Below are 19760 nucleotides of genomic sequence, written 5' to 3' on the forward strand. Positions count from 1 at the left end.
TCAACCCACTGAGCTACACCAGCCAGGGCTCAAAGACCTTCTAATAAAACTTCTCACAGATCCCTCAAAGGGATTTACCCATCACGCGTCACTTTTCTCCAAGTCCTTCTTGAGTCTGACTTTTTCTGGTTCCAAAGCTTCTCCCACATCTGCCTTTTCGTTTTCATAGCATCCTACTTCCGAGGACTGAAATTGGTTATCTGCCTTAATTACATGTACTACCTTAATCTGTGCTGTTGTACAGCAAATGACCAATAAATTAGTGACTTATTAGTGACCAATAAATTAGTGACCAATAAAGAACAATAAACTTCGTTATTTATACCACGTCTGAGTATCCTGTGTTGTCCTGACTCAACGTACCTCACAGGGTTGCAGTCAAGATGTCACTGGGGACTGGAGCATCCACGTCCACAATCACTGTGGGTGGCAAATTAGTGCAGCTTTTTTGCCCGGCGGACCTCTCCCCAGATTGCTGGGGTGTCCTTAGGATGTGGTGTTGGCTTCCCCAAGAGGAAACAATCCAAGAAGTCAAGGCTAAAGCTACAGTCAATGTCTTCATGACCCAGCTTCGTGATTCACGTACCAGCATTTCCACAATATCCTTTTTGTTACACAAGTCAGTCATATTCATTGTGGGAGATGCTACATAAGGGTGCCCATACTAGGAGACAAGATTTATAGGGGGCAGTACTGGAGGCTAGCTACCACGGTACGGCAGGCCTGTGCACAGCTGTGCACAGCTGTGGTGTGCTGATGCTGGCTGCGCAGAGCTTGTAGCCAAAACCGAGCCAGCGGTCCGAGGGGCAGTGTTAGAGCACTCTGTCAGGTTGGACCACTACCCAGACCCTGAGGGTGGATGGAGGTCAGGATCATACCTGGTCTGAGAGCAGAGCTGGAGCTTTACCTTCTCCTCAACCTACCCTCACCAGGGTCCCCAAGTGCCTGTCGCCAGAAGGGGCAGGGTCCCTGGGCAGGCCACTGGAAAACCCTCTGATGGCCTACCCACCACCTCTAGTATCCCTGGAGGCAGAGACGACCTTCCTGCAAAAATGGAAGTAGGCCAGAGCCAACCTGACTCCACTGGCAGAGACACCTACACACTGATAGGACAATTCCACGTTCCTGGACACCCTCCTCTGGATACCCCTCTAATTAGACAAGCAGCAGCCAAGCACGCACCCACAGACTGACAACCACCACCCCAGCCCCCAAAACACTGCCACAGAGCCGGGCAGGGGATCGGCCGGTGGGGCGGGGCCCGAGTGCAGGGTTTCTGGCCCCAGAACTACATTTCCCAGAAGGGTGTGCCACACGATCCTCCGCTCGGGACGTCAGAGCCGCCCTGGTGCCCCGATGCTCCCTGGGAAATGGAGTGCGCTGCCTGCGTGGTGCAAAGGTTCAGGGGAGTGGTAGTTTGCGTCTGACCGCGCAGGCGCACTTTTCCCACGGCGGCCGCTGGACTGCTCCTTTGTTGTTGCCGTCGTCCTTTTGTGAGAGGCCGGTTGGCTAGCTAGTGTGTACCTCCGTTTGTCTGTCGGTCTGTCTGTCCGCCCCGGAGCCTGTCTGCTGGCCGCGCTCCGCGCCCACCTGCTCCGGGTGCTTCGGGTGGCCGAGCCCTAGGCCTGCATGGTTCCGCGCGGGGTTCCCGGGAGGAGTGTGACAGACTGCGTGGGGCGCGGCGATGGGGCGTGCGCGCAGCCTGGGTTGCGGAACTCCTGAGCTTGCCTGGCCCCAACCTCCGCGGGGCGCAGGACCCGTATGACCGTACAGCCGAGAGTGCACGTGCAAAGCCGCGGGGCTACACTACAGGCCGCTCTCCCTGAGCTCCAGGAGAAGGACTCGCTCTCTGGGCCTGGACTGGGGCCCAGGAGGCTGCAGAGGTGCCCACGCCTCCGGGGGACGCTGCCAGGGTCCGCCATGGAGACCCCTGCCCCGAAGCCCCAGGAGACAGGTACAGTCGGCTTTTAGTCAGTGGGTCGGTGGGTTTGCAGTTGAGATTGACCATCAAGAGAGGTTGGGCTAGTTTCCCAGAAGCACCAGCAGAATCAGGCCTCCTGCCTTTTTGCTGTACACAAACATTTATTTGTTCCCATGGTCTGGAACATGCTTTGTGAGAACGGGAATGGCAGTGTTTTTCCTTGTTAATTGGAGGTTTGACACTGAGTGGCAGAATTAGCTCCTGATGCTGTATAATATTGTGCCAGATATTGGGGCTCGCTCCCCACTCCATCTGAGGGGGCAGTTCCCGACCCCTCTGATTCTCCCGGGTGCCAGGGGTGGGGTGGTTTTCAGCTCAGTCAATGCACCTGATGGTTATAGCCGAACAGCCGGCCCTTACTCATTTCTCTTCCCCAGCTCTGTCCTCACAGTACCTTGCTCCCCCTCCCAAAGGGAATCCAGAGAATAAATTGGGCCAGGGTCTCCTGGAAGCCAGATCTGAGGTGAGTGGTGTCTTTTCTTCCTTCTAAACATCCTGTTCTTTATGAAGAGGGTTGGCAGCTTCCTTCCTCTGCCCAGGATCTTTAGTCATTCAAGGCCCCCCGCCCTGTACCCCTCCCAGCCCATCTGGGGACCTGCCGTTTCTCCCTCAGAAAGTCCTGTGTTTAGGGCACAGCTCCAGTTGAAAAGTAGAGGTGATGCCCCAGGGGTGGCCTGGAGATGGAGGTCCCTTCCAGCCCCGTTCAGTTCAACGGTTTGGTCAGGTGTCCAGGACCTGTGTGCCCTCATTGTGCCAGGAGCTCCAAAGAGTGATTTTAGTGGAACTCCTGCAAGTAGGTCGCCCAAGATTACTTCGTTGGTCTCCACTAGAAGACCCAGGCGCTGTTTGTGGCGGCTGGCCCACGTTTGGGGAAGGTTTCTGGCGTAGCAGCCAGTATGAAACAGCTAAAGGAAGGGCTGTGTTGCAGCGCCAGGGTAAGAATGGTGATCAGGGTCCGTCCCTTTGTGCTGTTCCTCTGTACTGGGCCCCTGGCCAGGGGCCTGCATAGAATGCCTGGAGTTTTAGAAGTTGGGCTCAGCAAGGAATTGACCCTGGGGCCACGTCTTCGATGAAGCAGGGCCCAGGTCCCCTCCTTTCACAGAGCGGGTTGTTCCACTGCTGAGAGTGTTTAGGAGGGTGTGGTTGGTAGGGAGAGTGTGGGGTAACCGCCCCCAGCTTTCTTTTGATTAGTGTTTACAGGGCATATATGTTCCTATTCTTTCACTTTTTTTTTTATAATCTTTCACTTTTTAAATCTGTCTTTGTATTTAAAGTGGGTTTCTGTAGCTGGCGTATAGTTGGGTCTTACTTTTTTTTTCTTTTTTTAAAATATTTTCTATTGATTATGCTATTACAGTTGTCCCATTTTCCCCCTTCACTCCCCTCCACCCTGCACACCCCCTCCCACCCCCATTCCCCCTCTTTAGTTCATGTCCATGGATCATACATATAAGTTCTTTGGCTTCTACATTTCCTATATTATTCTTGCCCTCCCCCTATGTATTTTCTCCCCACCATCTATGCTATTTATTCTCTGTACCTTTTACCCCGCCTCCTCCTCTCACTCCCCTGTTGCTGTCCCTCCATGTGATCTCTATTTCTATGGTTCTGCTCCTGTTCTAGTTGTTTGCTTAGTTTGCTTTTGTTTTTGTTTTAGGTGTGGTTGGTAATGATTTTGAGTTTGCTATCATTTTACTGTTCCTATTTTTAATCTTCTTTTTCTTAGATAAATCCCTTTAACATTTCATACAGTAAGGACTTGGTGATGATGAACTCCTTGAACTTGACCTTATCTGAGAAGCACTTTATCTGTCCTTCCATTCTAAATAAAAGCTTTTCTGGATAGAGCAATCTTGGATGTAGGTCCTTGCCTTTCATGACTTGGAATACTTCTTTCCAGCCCCTTCTTGCCTGTAAGGTCTCTTTTGAGAAATCAGCTGACAGTCTGATGGGAACTCCTTTGTAGGTGACTGTCCCCTTATCTCTTGCTGCTTCTAGAATTCTCTCCTTCATTTTAATCTTGGCTAATGTAATGATGATGTGCCTTGGTGTGTTCTTTCTTGGGTCCAACTTCTTTGGGACTCTTTGAGCTTACTGGATTTCCTGGAAGTCTATTTCCTTTTCCAGATTGGGGAATTTCTCCTTTATTATTTGTTCAAATAAGTTTTCCACTCATGGCTGTTTCTTTCCCCCTTCTGGTACCTCTATAATTCAGATGTTGGAGTGTTTAAAGATGTCCTGGAGGTCCCTAAGCCTTTCCTCATTTTTTTTGGAATTCTTGTTTCTTCATTCTTTTCTGTTTGGTCATTTTTTTCTTTCTTCTTGTCCACTCCCTTGATTTGAGTCCCAGTTTCCTTTCCATCACTATTGGTTTCCTGTGCATTTTTCTTCATTTCTTTTTTTTTATTATTATTTTTATTTTTAAATATTTTATTTATTTATCTTTAGAAGGTAAGGGAAGGAGAGAAGTAGAGAAATATCAATGTATGGTTGCCTCTCGTGAGTCCCCTGCTGGGAACTGGCCTGCAACCCAGGCATGTGGCCTGACTGGGAATCGAACCGCGATCGTGTGGTTCGCAGGCCCACGCTCAATCCATTGAGCTACACCAGCCAGGGCCCATTTTTCTTCATTTCAATTAGTTTAGCCTTATTTGTTCCTCTAATTTGTGACTAAAATCAACCAGTTCTGTGAGCATCCTGATCACCAGTGCTTTGAACTGTGTATCTGATAGGTTGGCTATCTCTTGGTCACTTAGAAGTATTGTCTCTGGGGCTTTGAATTCTTCTTGAGCCATTATGTTTTGGTCTCTTTGCACCTGTTACAATGAGGGGCAGATCCTTAGGTGTTCACCAGGGCGGAGTGACTCAGTCGCTGGGTTGTGACGCTGTATGTGGGGGTGGGGTCAGAGAGGGGCAGTGGCATTTGTTCTGCTCTATCTTGGATTTCGGTCCCCTCTGCTGCTTCCTGCAAGCAAACCGGGCCCCCCTGGCACCGGCTCCCGGGTGTGTGGGCCTGTGCACCCTCCAGGACCCTGTGGGTCTCTCCAACAAACTCTCTGTGAGCCTGGGAGCTTCTCCTGGCACCCATCTTGGCCAGGAGTCGCCATTTCTAGGCTTTCTCTTTTGTTCCATTGATCTATGTGTTGGTTTTTATGTCAGTACCATGCTGTTTTGATTACTATAGCTTTGTAGTGTAAATTGATACCAGGTAGTGTGATACCTCCAAATTTATATTTTTTATAGGATAGGGCATTTTGCAGATTATCTTATTTACTTGTTTATTTATTTAGAGGGGAAGGGTGAGAGAAAGAGAGGGAAAGAAACGTGGATGTGGAAGAGAAACATTGATTGCTTGCCTCTCGAACACCCTGACCGGGGACCAAACCTGCAACCCAGACATGTGCCCTGATGAAGACTGATCCAGTGTCCCGATGGAACCAGTGATCTTTTGTTCGTGGGACAACGCTCAACTGAGGCACTCCAGTTGGGGCCAGATTTATTCTTTCTCAAGGTTGCTGTGTCTATTCAGGGTTGTTTTGTGTCTTTTTTATTGTTTCTCCCTCAATGTCGTCTTTTGGAGGTAAACAGATACTCTTTTAATAGACTCTAACTTCCTCTAACTTTATTGTTTTTCCTGTTGATTACTTCACTGGATGCTAGGCATTGTGAATTTTACTTTGTTGAGCGTTGGGTTGGTTTATTTTTTCCTTTTATTTCTTTTTAAGAGAGAGGGGAGGGGAAAAGAGGGGGAGAAACATGGATGTGAGAGAGAAACGTACATCGGTTGCCTCCTATGCACTCCAGCTGGGGACCGAACCTGCAACCCAGGCAGGTGCCCTGACCAGGAGTCGAACTGGCAACCTTTCCTTTTGCTTTGTGTGAAGATGCCCAACCAACTGAGCCACACCAGTCAGGGCTTGGAATTTCTTAAATATTTCTGGAATTTGTGTTGGGATGCAATTTAATTGCTTAGTATCAGTTGTATCCTTTAAGGCCTGCTTTGAGGTTCTGTGAAGGTGGGTGCAGAGAAGCCCTGGTCTCAGGCCAGTCTCGCCTCATCTCAGAGGCAGCGCCCTTCCTGTGCCCGTGCAACAGGAAGGCCTTCCATGCTGGCCGGCACGCAGCTGTTCCCAGCCCACTGAGTGCTGCTGATTGTTCTGCCTGCTTCCTTTGTTGTCTCTTTCCTGTTTGGGTGGTTTGCTGAAGGCACAGGCCCACCAGCCCTGTCCGTCTCAAGCGCAGCTGCAGTTCTGAGTCTGCAGGCTCCCTCCACGCTGGCATTTCGCCCACAGGGTTCAGTCTTCTGGTCTCTCCAAACTCTGTGCTCCGTCTTCTCAACTCCAGAGGCCATAGGCTCTGGGCTCTTACCCCCAACACTGCGGCCTGGAAACCTGGAAATGGGGTGCAGGCAGGAAGGCTGGGCAGTTGAGGGCTCGCTTGGTGTCCCCTCTCTCAGAAGTCTGTTCTGAACTGCCCCTTGTTCAGGGTCTGGAGACCACCCACTGTTTCATCTGTTTTGCCCTGTTTACTGGTTGTTTGAAGGAAGGGGACACATCTGGTTTCTGTCACCCCCTTTTGACTGGAAGCAGAACACAAAACCCAGTTTTTACTGAGCTGTTGCTCCACTCCTCCTGCCTTTCTCGTCCTGCCTCTGGTGATGATACAGATATCGTCACCTGGGGCTAGATGTCCTCTTACTCTGGTCACAGCACTGCCTCCCACCGCCCTGATGCCCCTCATGCACTGTGCCAGCCACACTGTGGAAGCCCCCCCTCCTCTCCAAACTCAGTTCACTGCACGGCCGAGGCCCTGTGTGCCCACCTCTGCGCCCCCATCCCACCCCACACTGCGGTCTGTCCCTCCTCTAATGCCTGAGACAGAGGCGTCCCTGTCAGGACTCTGGAGGCAGCACCAACGGCTGTTTCTTCTCTTCTCACAGCGGCAGGAGCAGGGTCTCCAACCTCCTGGCGTGCCCAGCCAGGGGGGTGTAAGGTGGCTGCCTGGGGGCGCTCAAGACTCTCATGCTCTTACCTCCTTTCACTATTCCTCCCCAACCACTGCAGGCCCCTCTTCTCACTCTATTCCCTAGTTGGAGAAACTGAGGCGCAAGGAAGCTGCATGGCCAGACCAACATGGTGAGGTTGGTTCCTGCTCTGCTCTGATTTTCCTTCCTCATTGAAAAATAATTTAACTTACAAAAACAGTGTTTGCTGTGTAACAAGTTAGCAGTCTGTCAATAACCTCCTTTCCCCTGCACACAGGCGCGTTTCCCTGAGACAGCCGGTGTCCTCAGCTTTGGGGCTCGCTCTCCCCCTGTCCTTGTGCGTATGAGGAAGCCCAGCCACGCACAGACATAGAATTGAACATATTGTTTCAAAAGTGCACTCTACTGGACACATTCCAGCGTCTCTTTGTCTTTATTGAGATACAGCTCACACCCCAGAAAATCCACAATTGTGCACTTTCCAAGTACACAACTCAGTGGTTTTTAGTGTATTCACAAGTGAGTCCAGCCATCACCACCACCAATTTTAGAACATTTTCATCACCTCCAAAAGAATCTCAGTACCCATTAGCAGTCACTCGCCGGCCCCTCCCTGCCCCAGCCCTCAGCAGTCACTAATGTACTTTGTGTTTGCTTATTCTGGGCACTTCCTGCCAGTGGGGGCGCACAGCCTGTGCCTTCCTGGTCTGGCTTCCTCCGCTCCGCAGGGTGTGCGCTGCACTCCTTTGGGTAGCTGCGCTGTTTCCTGTGTTGGGCCCAGCGCCCGCACCTAACTCAGTGGACCGACTGTTCTAATGCCCGTGGCTGGTTGGTTTGGTGAGCACGGCACAGCGACACCCACCCTCGCATTCGCCTCCGTCTGTGCAGGAGCTCATGTTCCTTCCGTAAGAACTCCCAGGAGGGTGCAGCAGTGCCCGCTCCTGCCAAAAGTGCATTCTCATTGTCCGGTCACCAGGTTGTTGTTAGTGCTGCTCTGAAAGGTGGGAAGTGTTACTTTTGTTTGGATTTGCATTTTCCTGACAGAAATCACTAATCTTTTTGTAAGTCCATTGGAAATTTACATTTCTTCTTCCTTGAATGGCTTTTTCTTGTTTTTAAATTTTTGAAACATTTAAAACAGAAATAATAACCTATGTATCTACTTTGCAAACTTAACAAATGTCTAAATTCTGTCCTATTTGCTTCCAGTCATTTAAAAAATAAAGTACTGCCCTGACTGGTGTAGCTTGGTGGATTGAGCAAGGGCCTGTGAAGCAAAGGGTCGCCGGTTCGGTTCCCAGTCAGGGCACATGCCTATGCCTGGGTTGCAGGCCAGGTCTCCAGTGGAGAGACACATGAGAGGCAACCACACATTGCTGTTTCTCTCCCACTCTTTCTCTTTCCCTTCCCCTCTCTCTGTAAATGAATGAACGAACGAACGAACGAACTGCGGGTAAAGGCAGTGTTTTTTTGTGCCCTCCCTTTCCCTTCCCCTCCCCCGCCCCCTCCCCTGGCCTCCCGCCTTCCCCAGCCCAGGACAGTGTTGGAGGGTAACGGCCAACAACAGACACCAGGGGGCGCCCTGACCGGAGCCTAACAAGGCAGCAGTCACTCCCTGGATCCTCAGCGCCCTCACCGCAGTGCAGTGCGCAGACTTAGGCCCGGTCAGGACCCCGTTGTACAAGCAGGCAGATGGAGGTGCCCCTCTGCTCACATAGCTAGTAAGAGCAAGAGTGGGGAGTCCGCCCAGGCGCGGCGCCCAGAGCCTGTGCCCTTATCTGCCGGATGGTGGAGCTGGATGCACACCTGAGCGTTTGTAAATGCCCTGCAGTACTGTGTGCAGTTCTAAATGGTTCTGTGAGGAGTATCACACTGGTGTTTCCTCCAGCCTGCTTTGGTGCCCATTGCTGCCCAATGGGACGGGTTGTTCGGCTACCCTGTCCTTTTTGCTGCTGCCCAGTGTTGTTTCTGTTCCTGCCCCCCCACCCCCACCCCCAGCAGGCATGCAGTTTGTCTCCTGGGTTTTCTTGGTCACTCTAGGCTGGGTAGGATTTCAAAGCGGACTTTCAAGGCCCAGGTAACACACCCTCTCAGCTTTCCTAGAAACGGTTAAATGGATGTTTCCCCACCACACACCTCCCCAAAAGTGTCTCGTTTTTATTTTTCTCAGTGATTTGTCAGCATTGCATGCAGAAAATGTAAATTTTCATGTAGCAAATACAAATCTCTTCGTGGCTCCTGGGTTTCCCATTGTACCACCCAGGACTCAGAATTGTCCCCACATGTCTCATGTTTAGGTCCTTGCTCCACCTGGAGCTGCACCGTGTGTGGTGTGAAGAGTGGTTTAATCTCACTTTTAATGTTGACATTTGTTGTAGTTTGGGCTGCCATAACAAAATGCCAGACTGGGCGACTGAAACAGCAGAAACTTTCATGGTTCTGGAGGCTGGAAGTTCAATGGTGAAGGCTCCCTTCCCCGCCTGCAGGTGGCAGCCTCATCTTAGGGTCCTCACATGGCCTTCCCTCCGTGCACATTTGTGGAGAGGTCACTGTAGTCCTCTTCTCCCAGGGACACATCCCATTGGATTAGGGCCCCACGTAACCTCAGTTCCCTCCAAATGACCCATCTTTAAATCACTTTGGGGCTTAGGACAAATTTACAAATACAAATTTCAGGGAGACAGTTCAGTCCACAGCAATATATTTTTTTATTTTTTTTAAATTTTTTAATTTTACTTTTATTTATTTATCTTTAGAGGGGAAGGGAAGGAGAGAGGGAGAGAAATATCAATGTATGGTTGCCTTTCATGCATTCCCTGCAGGGAACCGGCCTGCAACCCAGGCATGTGCCCTGACTGGGGATCGAACTGCAATACTCTGGTTCGCAGGCCCGTGCTCAATCCACTGAGCTACACCAGCCAGGGCCCCAGTCCACAGCAATATTGATAACCATCTAAAAGTATAAGCCACCTTTAGACCTAAAGGTCAAAACTCCTGTGGCCCAGGTTGCACTTCCGCTGACTGCCCGATAAGCCTCCAGTGGGCGTGCAGCCTCTTCTCAAGGGGCCAGCCTGTGCCCCTCGCCTGACTGGGTGCTGATGTGGGTCCAGAGCTCCTCGGGGAGTCTGGTGGTCCTGGGAGCTTGGACCCACATCAGACCCTTTCCAGCAAATACTTACAAGGTGGGAACCAGGCCTCCCTCCCTTGGTTTCTTTTTCGTCTTTATGTCCAATGTAACTATGCCCTAACTACGCCCTAACTACACAGCTCAGCCAGGCTTCAGAGCACCGGCGTCTTCGAGGAGAGAGCAGTTAGTCAGCAGCTGCTTAGGAAGCAGCCCGCTGCCTGTGCTGCGGGGGCAGAGCCCTGGCAGGCCCTGGGAGCTTATTCACTGGCTGGCTGACAGGGTGGGATCCAGAGCCGGCTTTCGCCATGGGGGAATGTGGAGACTGTCCGGCGACAGCCTGGAGGCTCTGGAGGAGGGTGGGGCACCCCAGGCAGCAGAAGAGCCTAGGAATTGAGGGCAGAAGTATAAGGGTCATCATTTGGGGCATTTGTGAGTGACCACGTGGGAGGAGGGGTCACCCTGCAGTCAGTGGCCAGCATCAGACGAGGACGGAAGCAGGCTGGGGTGGGATGGGCTGGGACTCAGGCCTAGGGAGGGTGGAGGAGCCAGTCTGGTGGGAAGCAGGGGCGGGTGGGCAGGAAGGACACGGAATGGCTCCATTGGTCTCTCAGGCACAGAGCTTGCTGATGAGTGTGGGGTTTCCTCCCTTAGGGCTGCTAAGGGCTTCTGTCTAGGGTCAAGCCCTTCTGCAGCGGTGAGATTAGAACAGGGTTTCTGGGTTCTTTGTGTTACTCTTTCAAGTTCTCTAAGTCTAACATTCTTGACACTGGTGAGCACAGCATCTCACCCAGAACTTCCCACAGAAGGCCAGGTCTGAATGCTGGTGCCAGGCTCAGCCGTGGTTTGTACGCTGGGGCTGTACAACAGATGGTGTCTGTGACCACCTTCCATGCTCGGGAGATGGTCGCCGGGGTTAATGCCTAACTCCTTTGGAAGCACCAATGCTGCCAGAGTCACTCCCGTCCTGGGTGACTGAGAACGTGCATGCCATCCCAGGAACCGGTGACTTTCAAGGATGTGGCCGTAGACTTCACCCAGGAGGAGTGGAGCCAGCTGGACTCTCCGCAGAGGGCCCTGTACCGCGATGTGATGCTGGAGAACTACCAGAACCTTCTCGCCCTGGGTAAGATGGCTCCCCGAGGCGCGGAGTCTGCGGTCAGGCACCCGCCATGTGCAGGTGTCACCGAGTCTCCCTTCAGCACCCGCACTGGCTGGTGCAGGGCTCCACAGGGTGTGGGGGCGTGGTCTCTGTGCCCCAGACCCTTGTGGCAGGGCTCTGTGGTGCCACTGGCATCCTTGCCTGGAGGTGTGGCTGGTCACAAGGTGAGACAGAACGCGAGGGTAGATGGGGTCCTGGAAGCCCAGCCTGCCCTGGAGCTCTCCAAGGATGGAGGTGGGGGTGTGTCCATGTCTGGGTCCCTCACCGTGCCTGTCTCAGTTTGGGTTCCCATTCTGAGGCCCCCATCCTCGGGCATGGCACGCACCTCTCAGTGCCGGCCCGCACCGTTCCCGGGGCTGCCCTGTCCTATCTGCTGGTCTGGAGAGCCTCAGCACAAAGGGCCATGCCACCTCCTCCCCACAAGCAGGGCCTCTGGTCTGCAAGCCGGACGTGATCTCTCATCTGGAACGAGGTGAAGAGCCATGGCAAGTGCCCAGGGAAGTCCCCGGAGGGGAGCCAGGTGAGAGCGGGGCACAGTGGAAGCACATGGAGCCCCTGCCCCAGCGTCCCTCCCACCACCCCGTGTGGCCTTCCCACCACAGCCCCTGCCCCAGCTCCTTCTGCCCCTGCTCAGTGCCCCTCTAGACCCCTCCCTCCTGCCTCCCTCCTTCAGCACGCCGTGGAGCACTGGCCATGTGCCAGAAGCTGTGCTGGGAACGCAGCTGGAGAACAGGCAAAGACATCTGCCTTCTGGTGGAGACACAAGTAACTTCTGCGTGTATGGGGTAGTTAACAGGTGGCGGCTGTCAGATGGCGCCAGTGAAGCAGGACAGGGGCGGGAGTGTGTGTGGAGCTGGGGTCAGTTCGCTCATTAAGGAAAGGGTAGAGGCCGCCTGCGGGCGGGGAGAGACGGGGGACGGTTCACAGAGGCGGCCTCAAGGAAGACGTCCCTTCCGGGACGTCCCTCTGCGAAGCTGGCAGAGGCTTATTTAGCTTTTAAGGAGATATGTTTGTACTCAGGGGCAGAGAATGCGTTTGTTGAGTTCCTTTGCCCCTTCAAACAAGGGATACCTTAAATTTAATTATCGTTTGGACTCGTCTGTCCCGGCCAGCACTGACCCGGCTTCAACGCACAGCAGTCTCCTGGTTGGTGTTTCAGCAAGTGGGTCACATCCATGAGCCCTTCCCACTTCCCAACACCCTGCTTTTTTCAGAATTCCCCTCAGGGGTGCCTTCCCCTGTTTTTCTCATCTTCCCTTACTGCCAGCTTGTTTGCCTGTCTGCTTTCAAGGTCCTTCACTCTGTTAGTTGTTACACTCTCTCTCTCTCTCTCTCTCTTTTTCTTTTAAGATTTTATTTATTTAAAATAAATAAAATTTATATATTTATTTAGAGATTTTATTTTTATAGAGGAGACGGAGAGAAACATCAGTGTGTGGATGCCTCTTGTGCACCCCCTACTGGGGACCTAGCCTATAACCCAGGCATGTGCCCTGACTGGGAATTAAACTGGTGACCCTTGGGTTTGCAGGCTGACACTCAACCCACCGCGCCGCTCCAGCGAGGGACATTACTCTCTTTTCTATGCTTATCTACTCCTCTGAGTCAGATCAAGAAGGACTTTTCTCCAGTGACTGCCTCTAGTCTGTGTGTTCCGGGGCCTCGCCTCTGCCTGCTCACAGAAAATTGTATTTCTGCTTCTTACAGAATGGGAGCCCAGGCCTGAGGTGAAGGAGGAGCCGGGTCAGCAGTGGGGCCTCTACAAAGAAGAGCCATCCCAGGAGTCGGTCGCGGAGGGGCTGGCGAGGTCCAGTCTCCACAGCCCTGGTCCAGACGCCGGGTGGGCCTGGGAGGGCCCCGTGGCTGCTCTGTCTCGAGGCGAGGCCGTGCTCTGGAGGCGCATGCCCGGCGGCTGTGGGGAGGTTCCCACGGAGGAGCGGTGGCAGGGACATGAGGCTTCAGCAGAGGCTTTTCCCCTCAGGTGCACCTTCTTGGCCCCGCAGAGCGAAGGAACTCTCATTCCTGCAGAGGGGGAGCCTCCTGGCAGACACACCGAGGATTTCCAGTCCAGTGAGGCTGTAACCCAGCAGCAGAGAACGTGCGCAGGGAGAAACGGTGGCGAGTCCAGTGAACAGGGACAGCCTCCACCTGCGGACCCGTGTCAGGGTGCTGGCCCCGGGGAGGGCCTGTTTGTGTGTGGCCAGTGTGGGAAGGCCTTCCACCAGAGCTCGTCCCTCGCCCTGCACCAGCGGTGGCACGCCCGGGAGAAGGCCTACCAGTGCAACGAGTGCGGCAAGGCCTTCACCTGGAGGACCAACCTGGTCGAGCACCAGAGAATCCACACGGGGGAGAAGCCCTTCCTCTGCGGCGAGTGTGGGAAGGCCTTCAGCTGCCACTCGTCCCTGAACGTGCATCACCGGATTCACACAGGCGAGCGGCCCTACAAATGCAACACCTGCGAGAAGGCCTTCAGCTGCAGCTCGCTGCTGAACATGCACCTCCGGGTCCACACCGGGGAGAAGCCCTACAAATGCAGCGAGTGCGGGAAGGCCTTCAACCAGAGGACGCACCTGACGCGGCACCACAGGATCCACACCGGGGAGAAGCCGTACAAGTGTGATGAGTGCGGGAAGGCCTTCACCTGCCACTCGTCCCTGACCGTGCATGAGAAAATCCACAATGGAGACAAGCCATTTAAATGCAACGACTGTGCAAAGGCCTTCAATAACCGTTCACGCCTCACCCTCCACCAGAGGATTCACACTGGAGAGAAGCCCTTCAAGTGCAGCGACTGTGGGAAGGGCTTCAGCTGCCACTCCTACCTGGTGGTGCACCAGCGGATCCACAGCGGGGAGAAGCCCTTCAAGTGCAACGAGTGCGGGAAGGCCTTCAGCTCCCACTCCTACCTCATCGTGCACCAGCGGATCCACACGGGGGAGAAGCCCTTCGACTGCAGTCGGTGCTGGAAGGCCTTCAGCTGCCACTCGTCCCTCATTGTGCACCAGCGGATCCACACGGGGGAGAAGCCCTATAAATGCAGCCAGTGCGGCAAAGCGTTCAGCCAGAATCACTGTCTCATCAAACACCAGAAAATCCATTCTGGGGAAAAGTCATTTAAATGTAATGAATGCGGCGAAATGTTCAGCTGGAGCGCCCACCTCACTGAACACCAGAGGGCGCACAGGGAGGAGAAGCCCTTCGCCCTCCAGTTCAACAAGCATTTGCTGGGCACGTACTATGTCCCCAGCAGCATGCTGGGTGCAAGTGGCATGGGTGTGAGCGGCATGGACCCCATAAACTCGCTGGACGTGGCTGAGCTCCTCTGTGTGGTTCAGCCCTCGGCCAGCAGGAGCTTCCCCCTGGGCAGCAAACCTGGAGATTAATACCATGTACTTGTCATCTGGCTTCTCCAGGGTGACTGGGGAGAGCACACTGGTTCATAGGTACTTGCTGCAACAGGCACCCTCTTAACAGTGGTCGTCCCCTCCCCAGGAAGGGACCCACTGCGGGGGAGTAGCGTCGAGGGCCAACTGAGGACGTCCCGTGGTCCTGTCTCCTTTGACGGGTTTGGAAGTCACTGACCAGGCAACTAGATCTGTGCTGCAGGTGAAAAGGTATGTCAGTCATTGTGTCCTCAGACAGGCTCCTGGCATGCTCTCGATCAGGAATTCCATCTGGGAACTGGTGTGTTTAGAATAATACGAAGAAGTATTAAAAACCAGAGTTATGAACAGTGTTCCCTCCAAGCGAACGTTACTGTGTTCCTGGAGGGGAGAGTAACCTTGGCTGAGTGGAGTTTGGGAAACAGTGGATTTCCTGGACTCACCCAAGTGGCTCTACTACAGGGTCATTTGTTAGAGGTGCCACCGATGTCACAGAAGCACAGACTGGCATCAGAGCAGCCAGGTCCTGACACGCAGGCATCACGCCTGGCCACCTGGTCCGTGGTGGAAGGTCGTGAGTGCACAGGCAGGGCCGGTGCGTACAGGGAAGGTGGGCACAGTGTCCGGTGAGGTGTGTCTAGGAGCGTAGCTTCACCCCAAGCTGGGGCTGCCCGGAAGGTCTCCCCTCCGCCATGTAGCTCAGCCCATCTACCCCCACAATGGCGAAGCGCCTCCGCAGAGACCACCCCTGCTCCCTGCGGGGCAGGAAGATGGTGTTTATATGGAATCCTCGTTCTTTCTCCTCAGTTCTAAGCAAGTACAAGATGCCTTCTCAGTGGTAATACTTTGCATTTGTATAGAGCACTATAGTTTATGAGATGCTTTTTAGTATACTTTTCAAATTATGGAGGTAAAATAACCATGTTTCGGAAAATGTGGTATAAAGGAGAGAAAACATCCATAATTCTTAATAAAACTGTATTTTGCACTTTGATACTTTATTTCTGCTTTTTTTCATGTTGCATTTTTACATCACTTTAAATATGGTAGATAATATCACTTTAATCTTTTTTCCCCGCTCAGCTGCATAGAAGGACTTTTCTCCAGTGACTGCCTTGTCTTTGGAGGCTGCCTCTGTAGGGGGGTAGCAGTTTTCTATCAGATGCTCTTTGCTGGATGTCGAGGTTATTTCCATGTGTTCTACTGGATAAATCATTCTTCATGGAGCACCTTTGCATTATATTTCCTTAGCATTCTCTTAGAGTCGGTTTCTAGAAGTGGAAATTTTGAGATAAAGGAAATGAATTGCGTAAGGAATCGTCTCAGGACGTTGGCTGCGTGTTTGCAGAGCGATGCTGTTCTGCTGTGAAGAAACCAGTCCGCGGCGCTGGCCAGGTGGGGCTCCACCCCCGGGCACAGGCACTGTCCAAAGCCGAGTGTCCAGGCGGCCTTTGCTCAGGGCGTGGGGACGACACAGCAATGATCCCGGAGCTGTGCCACTCCATCCCCTTCCTCCAGAGTGTCTGTGAGCTGGCCTGCCATTCTGCGGTCCCTGGGGCCACATCACGCCAGTCACAGGCCCTTCCACACACTTGTATGGGCTTGGCATGCACACCTTCTCTTTGTGGCTACATTTCTTTCTTTTTTTTTCTCTTAAGATTTTATTTATTTATCTTTAGAGGGGAAGGGAAGGAGAGAGGGAGAGAAACATCAGTGTGTGGTTGTCTATTGTGTGTCCCCTGCTGGGAACTGGCCTGCAACCCAGGCATGTGCCCTGACTGGGAATCGAACCGTGATATTCTGGTTTGCAGGCCCGTGCTCAATCCACTGAGCTACACCAGCCAGGGCTGTGGCTGCATTTCTTATGTACAAAGGTTTTCAAACTCTCTTTAATAAGATCTACTTGATTTTTTTTTGAAGATTTTATTTATCTTTGATGGAGAAGGGAAGGAGAGAGGGAGGGAAATATCAGTGTGTGGTTGCCTGTCTTGCGTCCCCTGCTGGGAACTGGCCTGCACCCCAGGCATGTGCCCTGACTGGGAATCAAACTGCAGTTGTTTGGTTCGCAAGCCTGAACTCAATACACTGAGCTACACCAGCCAGGGCTGATTTTTTTCCTTGATATTTTTCTTCTGCTCTTAGAAAGCCTCTTCCTTAAGTCCTTTTTTGTTTCCATATTTTATATTTAACTCTTAAATCCTCCATCTGTTCGGGATGCGAAGCTGAAGGTCCCGGCATCATTCCTGAATTGCCTTCCTCACCATTTGCAGACCTGCCTTTTCTGTCACTGTAGCTCCATAATTCACTTGAATACATGGTAGGCCCGGGACCACTTGTTTAATTGTTTTTTTAAAAGTTGTATCTGTTTTCCCAGGTGAACCAGGAATCACTTTCTCAAAACTTCATTTTCCTGCATATCTCAATGGGATTTTGATTAGAATTGACTAATTTGTGAGAAATTAAGTTCCTTATAATATTGTCTTCACATCAAAAAATGTGGTAGATAACTGTTTATTCAAATCTACCTCTAACCATCAGAAAAGTTTTACAGCTTTCTTCATAAATGTTTCTATATTTATTCTTAAGTTCATTCTGGTTTTGTGGGGTTTGAAAATTGGGTCTTCCTGTTAGAGGACATATAAGACCCCTGTCGACTGTGCGTGTCTTCTCCTGTGCATATTTTACGCCCAGTAACGTTGCTGAGTTCTTCTAAGGTCTCTAACAGGTTCTTGGTGTGTTGGGTTTTCTGGGTAAACAGTCATAGCAGCTGGAAATAAAAAGCTTGCCTCTCCTTTCCATATAGATGCCTTATTTCATTTTGGTGGGTAGGTCAAACCATTTTATTGGGGGCCTTCCAGGGAGGGTCGAAGGGCTGGGAGGACGGATCTGATGTCCTCTGCCTAGCGGGATCTCGCCTCCCCAGCTTCAAAGCCGCTGAAAAAGCTATTTCATTTCTTTTATTTTTTAAAAGATTTTATTTTACTTATTTTTAGACAGGGGAAGGGAAGGAGAAAGAGAGGGAAAGAAACATCAACGTGTGGTTGCCTCTCATGTGTCCCTTACTGGAGACCTGGCCTGTAACCCAGGCATGTGCCCTGACTGGTAGTCAAACCAGCGACCCTTTGGTTCACAGGTCGGCGCTCCATCCACTGAGCCACACCGGCCAGGGCAGCTATTTCATGAGCTTGTTAAAACCCACATTGGCCAACACTTACAGAGCATCACTCAGTGTTGCTGGCAGTGGTCATCTGTGGCGGACGTGTGTCCATCTCCACTTTGGCCCCTGAGGCTCAGTTGTAGCTGGGTGGCCACACAGCCCCGTTCTGACCCATGAAGCTCCAGCGGAGGCCTGCCAGAAACTTTGAGGCAATCTTTGTTTTCCTGAGGGGAAACTGTTCCTTGCTCCCCCTCTTCTCCTTCCTGCCTGGAACTTGGACGCAGTGCCCGGAGGTGTAGCAGCCATCTTGCAACCGTGAGCAAACTGAAGACAAAAGCCACACATAGTGAAATGGAAACACAAGGATCCTAAGCCTTGGATGACATTTTGGAGCAGCTGTTACAGCCACCAGCAGTCAACTCGCTGAGCTCCTGCCGTGTGAGGAAAATAAACAGCGTAAGTCCACGGGGCACTCCTCACCGAGGGTCTCACTCCTCACGGCCGCAGCCTCTGGGACTTCGTTCCAACTTCAGGGGAGACGGAGCTAGTGTTTTGAAGTCAGGAAAATGCCAGCCGTCGCCGTAACTGATTGTTCATCACATTCACAAACTGTCTTTATAGGCCTTGTTTGCTAAGGCTTTAAATCAGGATTTGATGCTGAATTTGACCAAATGCCTTTCCGGCATACCTCAGAAATGGTTTTGTGGGTTTCCTTCCCTGCTATGGAAACAGAGTTGGGCGTGTAAAGGGATTTGCTAACATACTATCTTTGTGTTATTGGAATAAACCCCATTTAGCAACTGTGCGTTAGTGTTTACTGTGTATGGACTCGCTTTTCTAGAGCGGGGCTGTCAGCGGAACTGCCCAGCGGTGAGCCCAAGATTTCACTCTGGTTCGGCCTGGAAATAAACCACCTGTGACTGTGCCCGGGGGGAAGGGTCATGCCACCCCCTCAGTGGCTGGGCTTCGTCGATAGGATTGTCCTTCCCATCTGCTCCCATTTACTAAATATATAAATAAGGGGGGGTGGGGGCCTCCCCCAGAGGGAGGCACAATGGCTGGGGAGACCCCTAACGTACAGGCGTCCGTATGGAGATGCACCAGAGGCGGCCGCTTTCTAGACGACAGGCCAGGACGGGCTTTTATCCGAGTCACTGGAATGAGAGACACATTACTTTGCAGTCAGGGCAGTTAGTCAGTCACTTTTCCTATGCTGCTGCTCCAGAATGCCTCTGTCCTTCCTGTCCTGACCGGAGCTATGACCAGCTGGAGCAGGAGGGAGAAGCCAGGAGCACACATCTTGTCCCAGCCAGGCCCACTCCCAGGGTTCCGGGGCTCGAGTTACTCAGCAAACCGCGTTTCTTGCCAGTTTGCCTGCAGGAAGGTTGTGCGGGAGGGAGCCACAGGCAGACTAGCAGCTGAGAGGAGGGCAGTGGGCCTGCCTGTCCCTTCCCTTCCCCCAAGCAGCAGAGGGTGGAACAGGGCTTTCTGGAATCAGCAGCACTTTGCCTCGTCTAGAGGTTGAAGCTTCTGTGTGCTAGTTAGGATCGGGTGAGGGGTGAGGTCTGGGTTAGGTTTGGGAGGTTAGGAAAGGTGGTGATGGCTGGGGTGTCTAGAGGTGAGGGTGGGAGCCAAGGCTGGGATTAGGGTGGGCTGTTTCTGCAGCCCCGAGCACCTGCTGGCATGAGAAAAAACTAGGTGTCATGCCTGTGAGTGCTGGTCAGGTGGAAACGGTGCATCCTCTTCCACAGCCCAGCAGGCCCTGGATGGCTAACTTGAGGGCCACAGAGCGGCGGGCCAGCCTGCACTTCTCAGCAGAAAGGTCGTGCAGAGCCTGGGTCACTTAGGCACCAAGCTACCTGGTGCCCTTTCCGTGTTCTAATTACATCGGCCTTCAACAAAGCAGTGAATTTCCAGTTGAGTCCAGTTGGAGATGTCTGTTTCTGCTTCAGTTTCCTCCCCTTGTAGA

At 52.4% G+C, this 19760-nt stretch overlaps 1 protein-coding gene across 4 annotated transcripts; it reads left to right on the top strand.

The window, feature by feature from the left end:
• The first annotated feature begins 1411 nt into the window (after nt 1-1411).
• Nucleotides 1412-16324, top strand: ZNF74 (zinc finger protein 74). Of its 4 annotated transcripts, XM_037067376.1 has the most exons (6): nt 1412-1954; nt 2359-2444; nt 11089-11215; nt 11676-11771; nt 12959-13620; nt 13873-16324. In XM_037067376.1, the coding sequence occupies exons 1-6, from the start codon at nt 1762-1764 to the stop codon at nt 14632-14634; spliced, it is 1926 nt and encodes a 641-aa protein (XP_036923271.1). In that variant the 5' UTR covers nt 1412-1761; the 3' UTR covers nt 14635-16324. The 4 variants fall into 4 exon arrangements, with proteins under 4 accessions (XP_036923271.1, XP_036923268.1, XP_036923269.1 ...); XM_037067373.1 differs by having other exon boundaries at nt 12959-16323; XM_037067374.1 differs by having other exon boundaries at nt 11679-11771; nt 12959-16323.
• The last annotated feature ends 3436 nt before the right edge of the window (nt 16325-19760 follow it).

The sequence above is a fragment of the Sturnira hondurensis genome, unplaced genomic scaffold (genome assembly GCF_014824575.4).
Source record: "Sturnira hondurensis isolate 20B ecotype Veracruz unplaced genomic scaffold, ASM1482457v3 Scaffold0017254, whole genome shotgun sequence".
Taxonomy (NCBI): domain Eukaryota; kingdom Metazoa; phylum Chordata; class Mammalia; order Chiroptera; family Phyllostomidae; genus Sturnira; species Sturnira hondurensis.

Bases quoted from the DNA above. Each gene is read 5' to 3' on its own strand.
- ZNF74 (XM_037067373.1), top strand. From the start codon at position 1,762: ATGACCGTACAGCCGAGAGTGCACGTGCAAAGCCGCGGGGCTACACTA. The intron at 2,445-11,088 runs GTGAGTGGTGTC...ATGCCATCCCAG, and splicing joins TCCTGGAAGCCAGATCTGAG to GAACCGGTGACTTTCAAGGA. The intron at 11,772-12,958 runs GTGAGAGCGGGG...TGCTTCTTACAG, and splicing joins AGTCCCCGGAGGGGAGCCAG to AATGGGAGCCCAGGCCTGAG.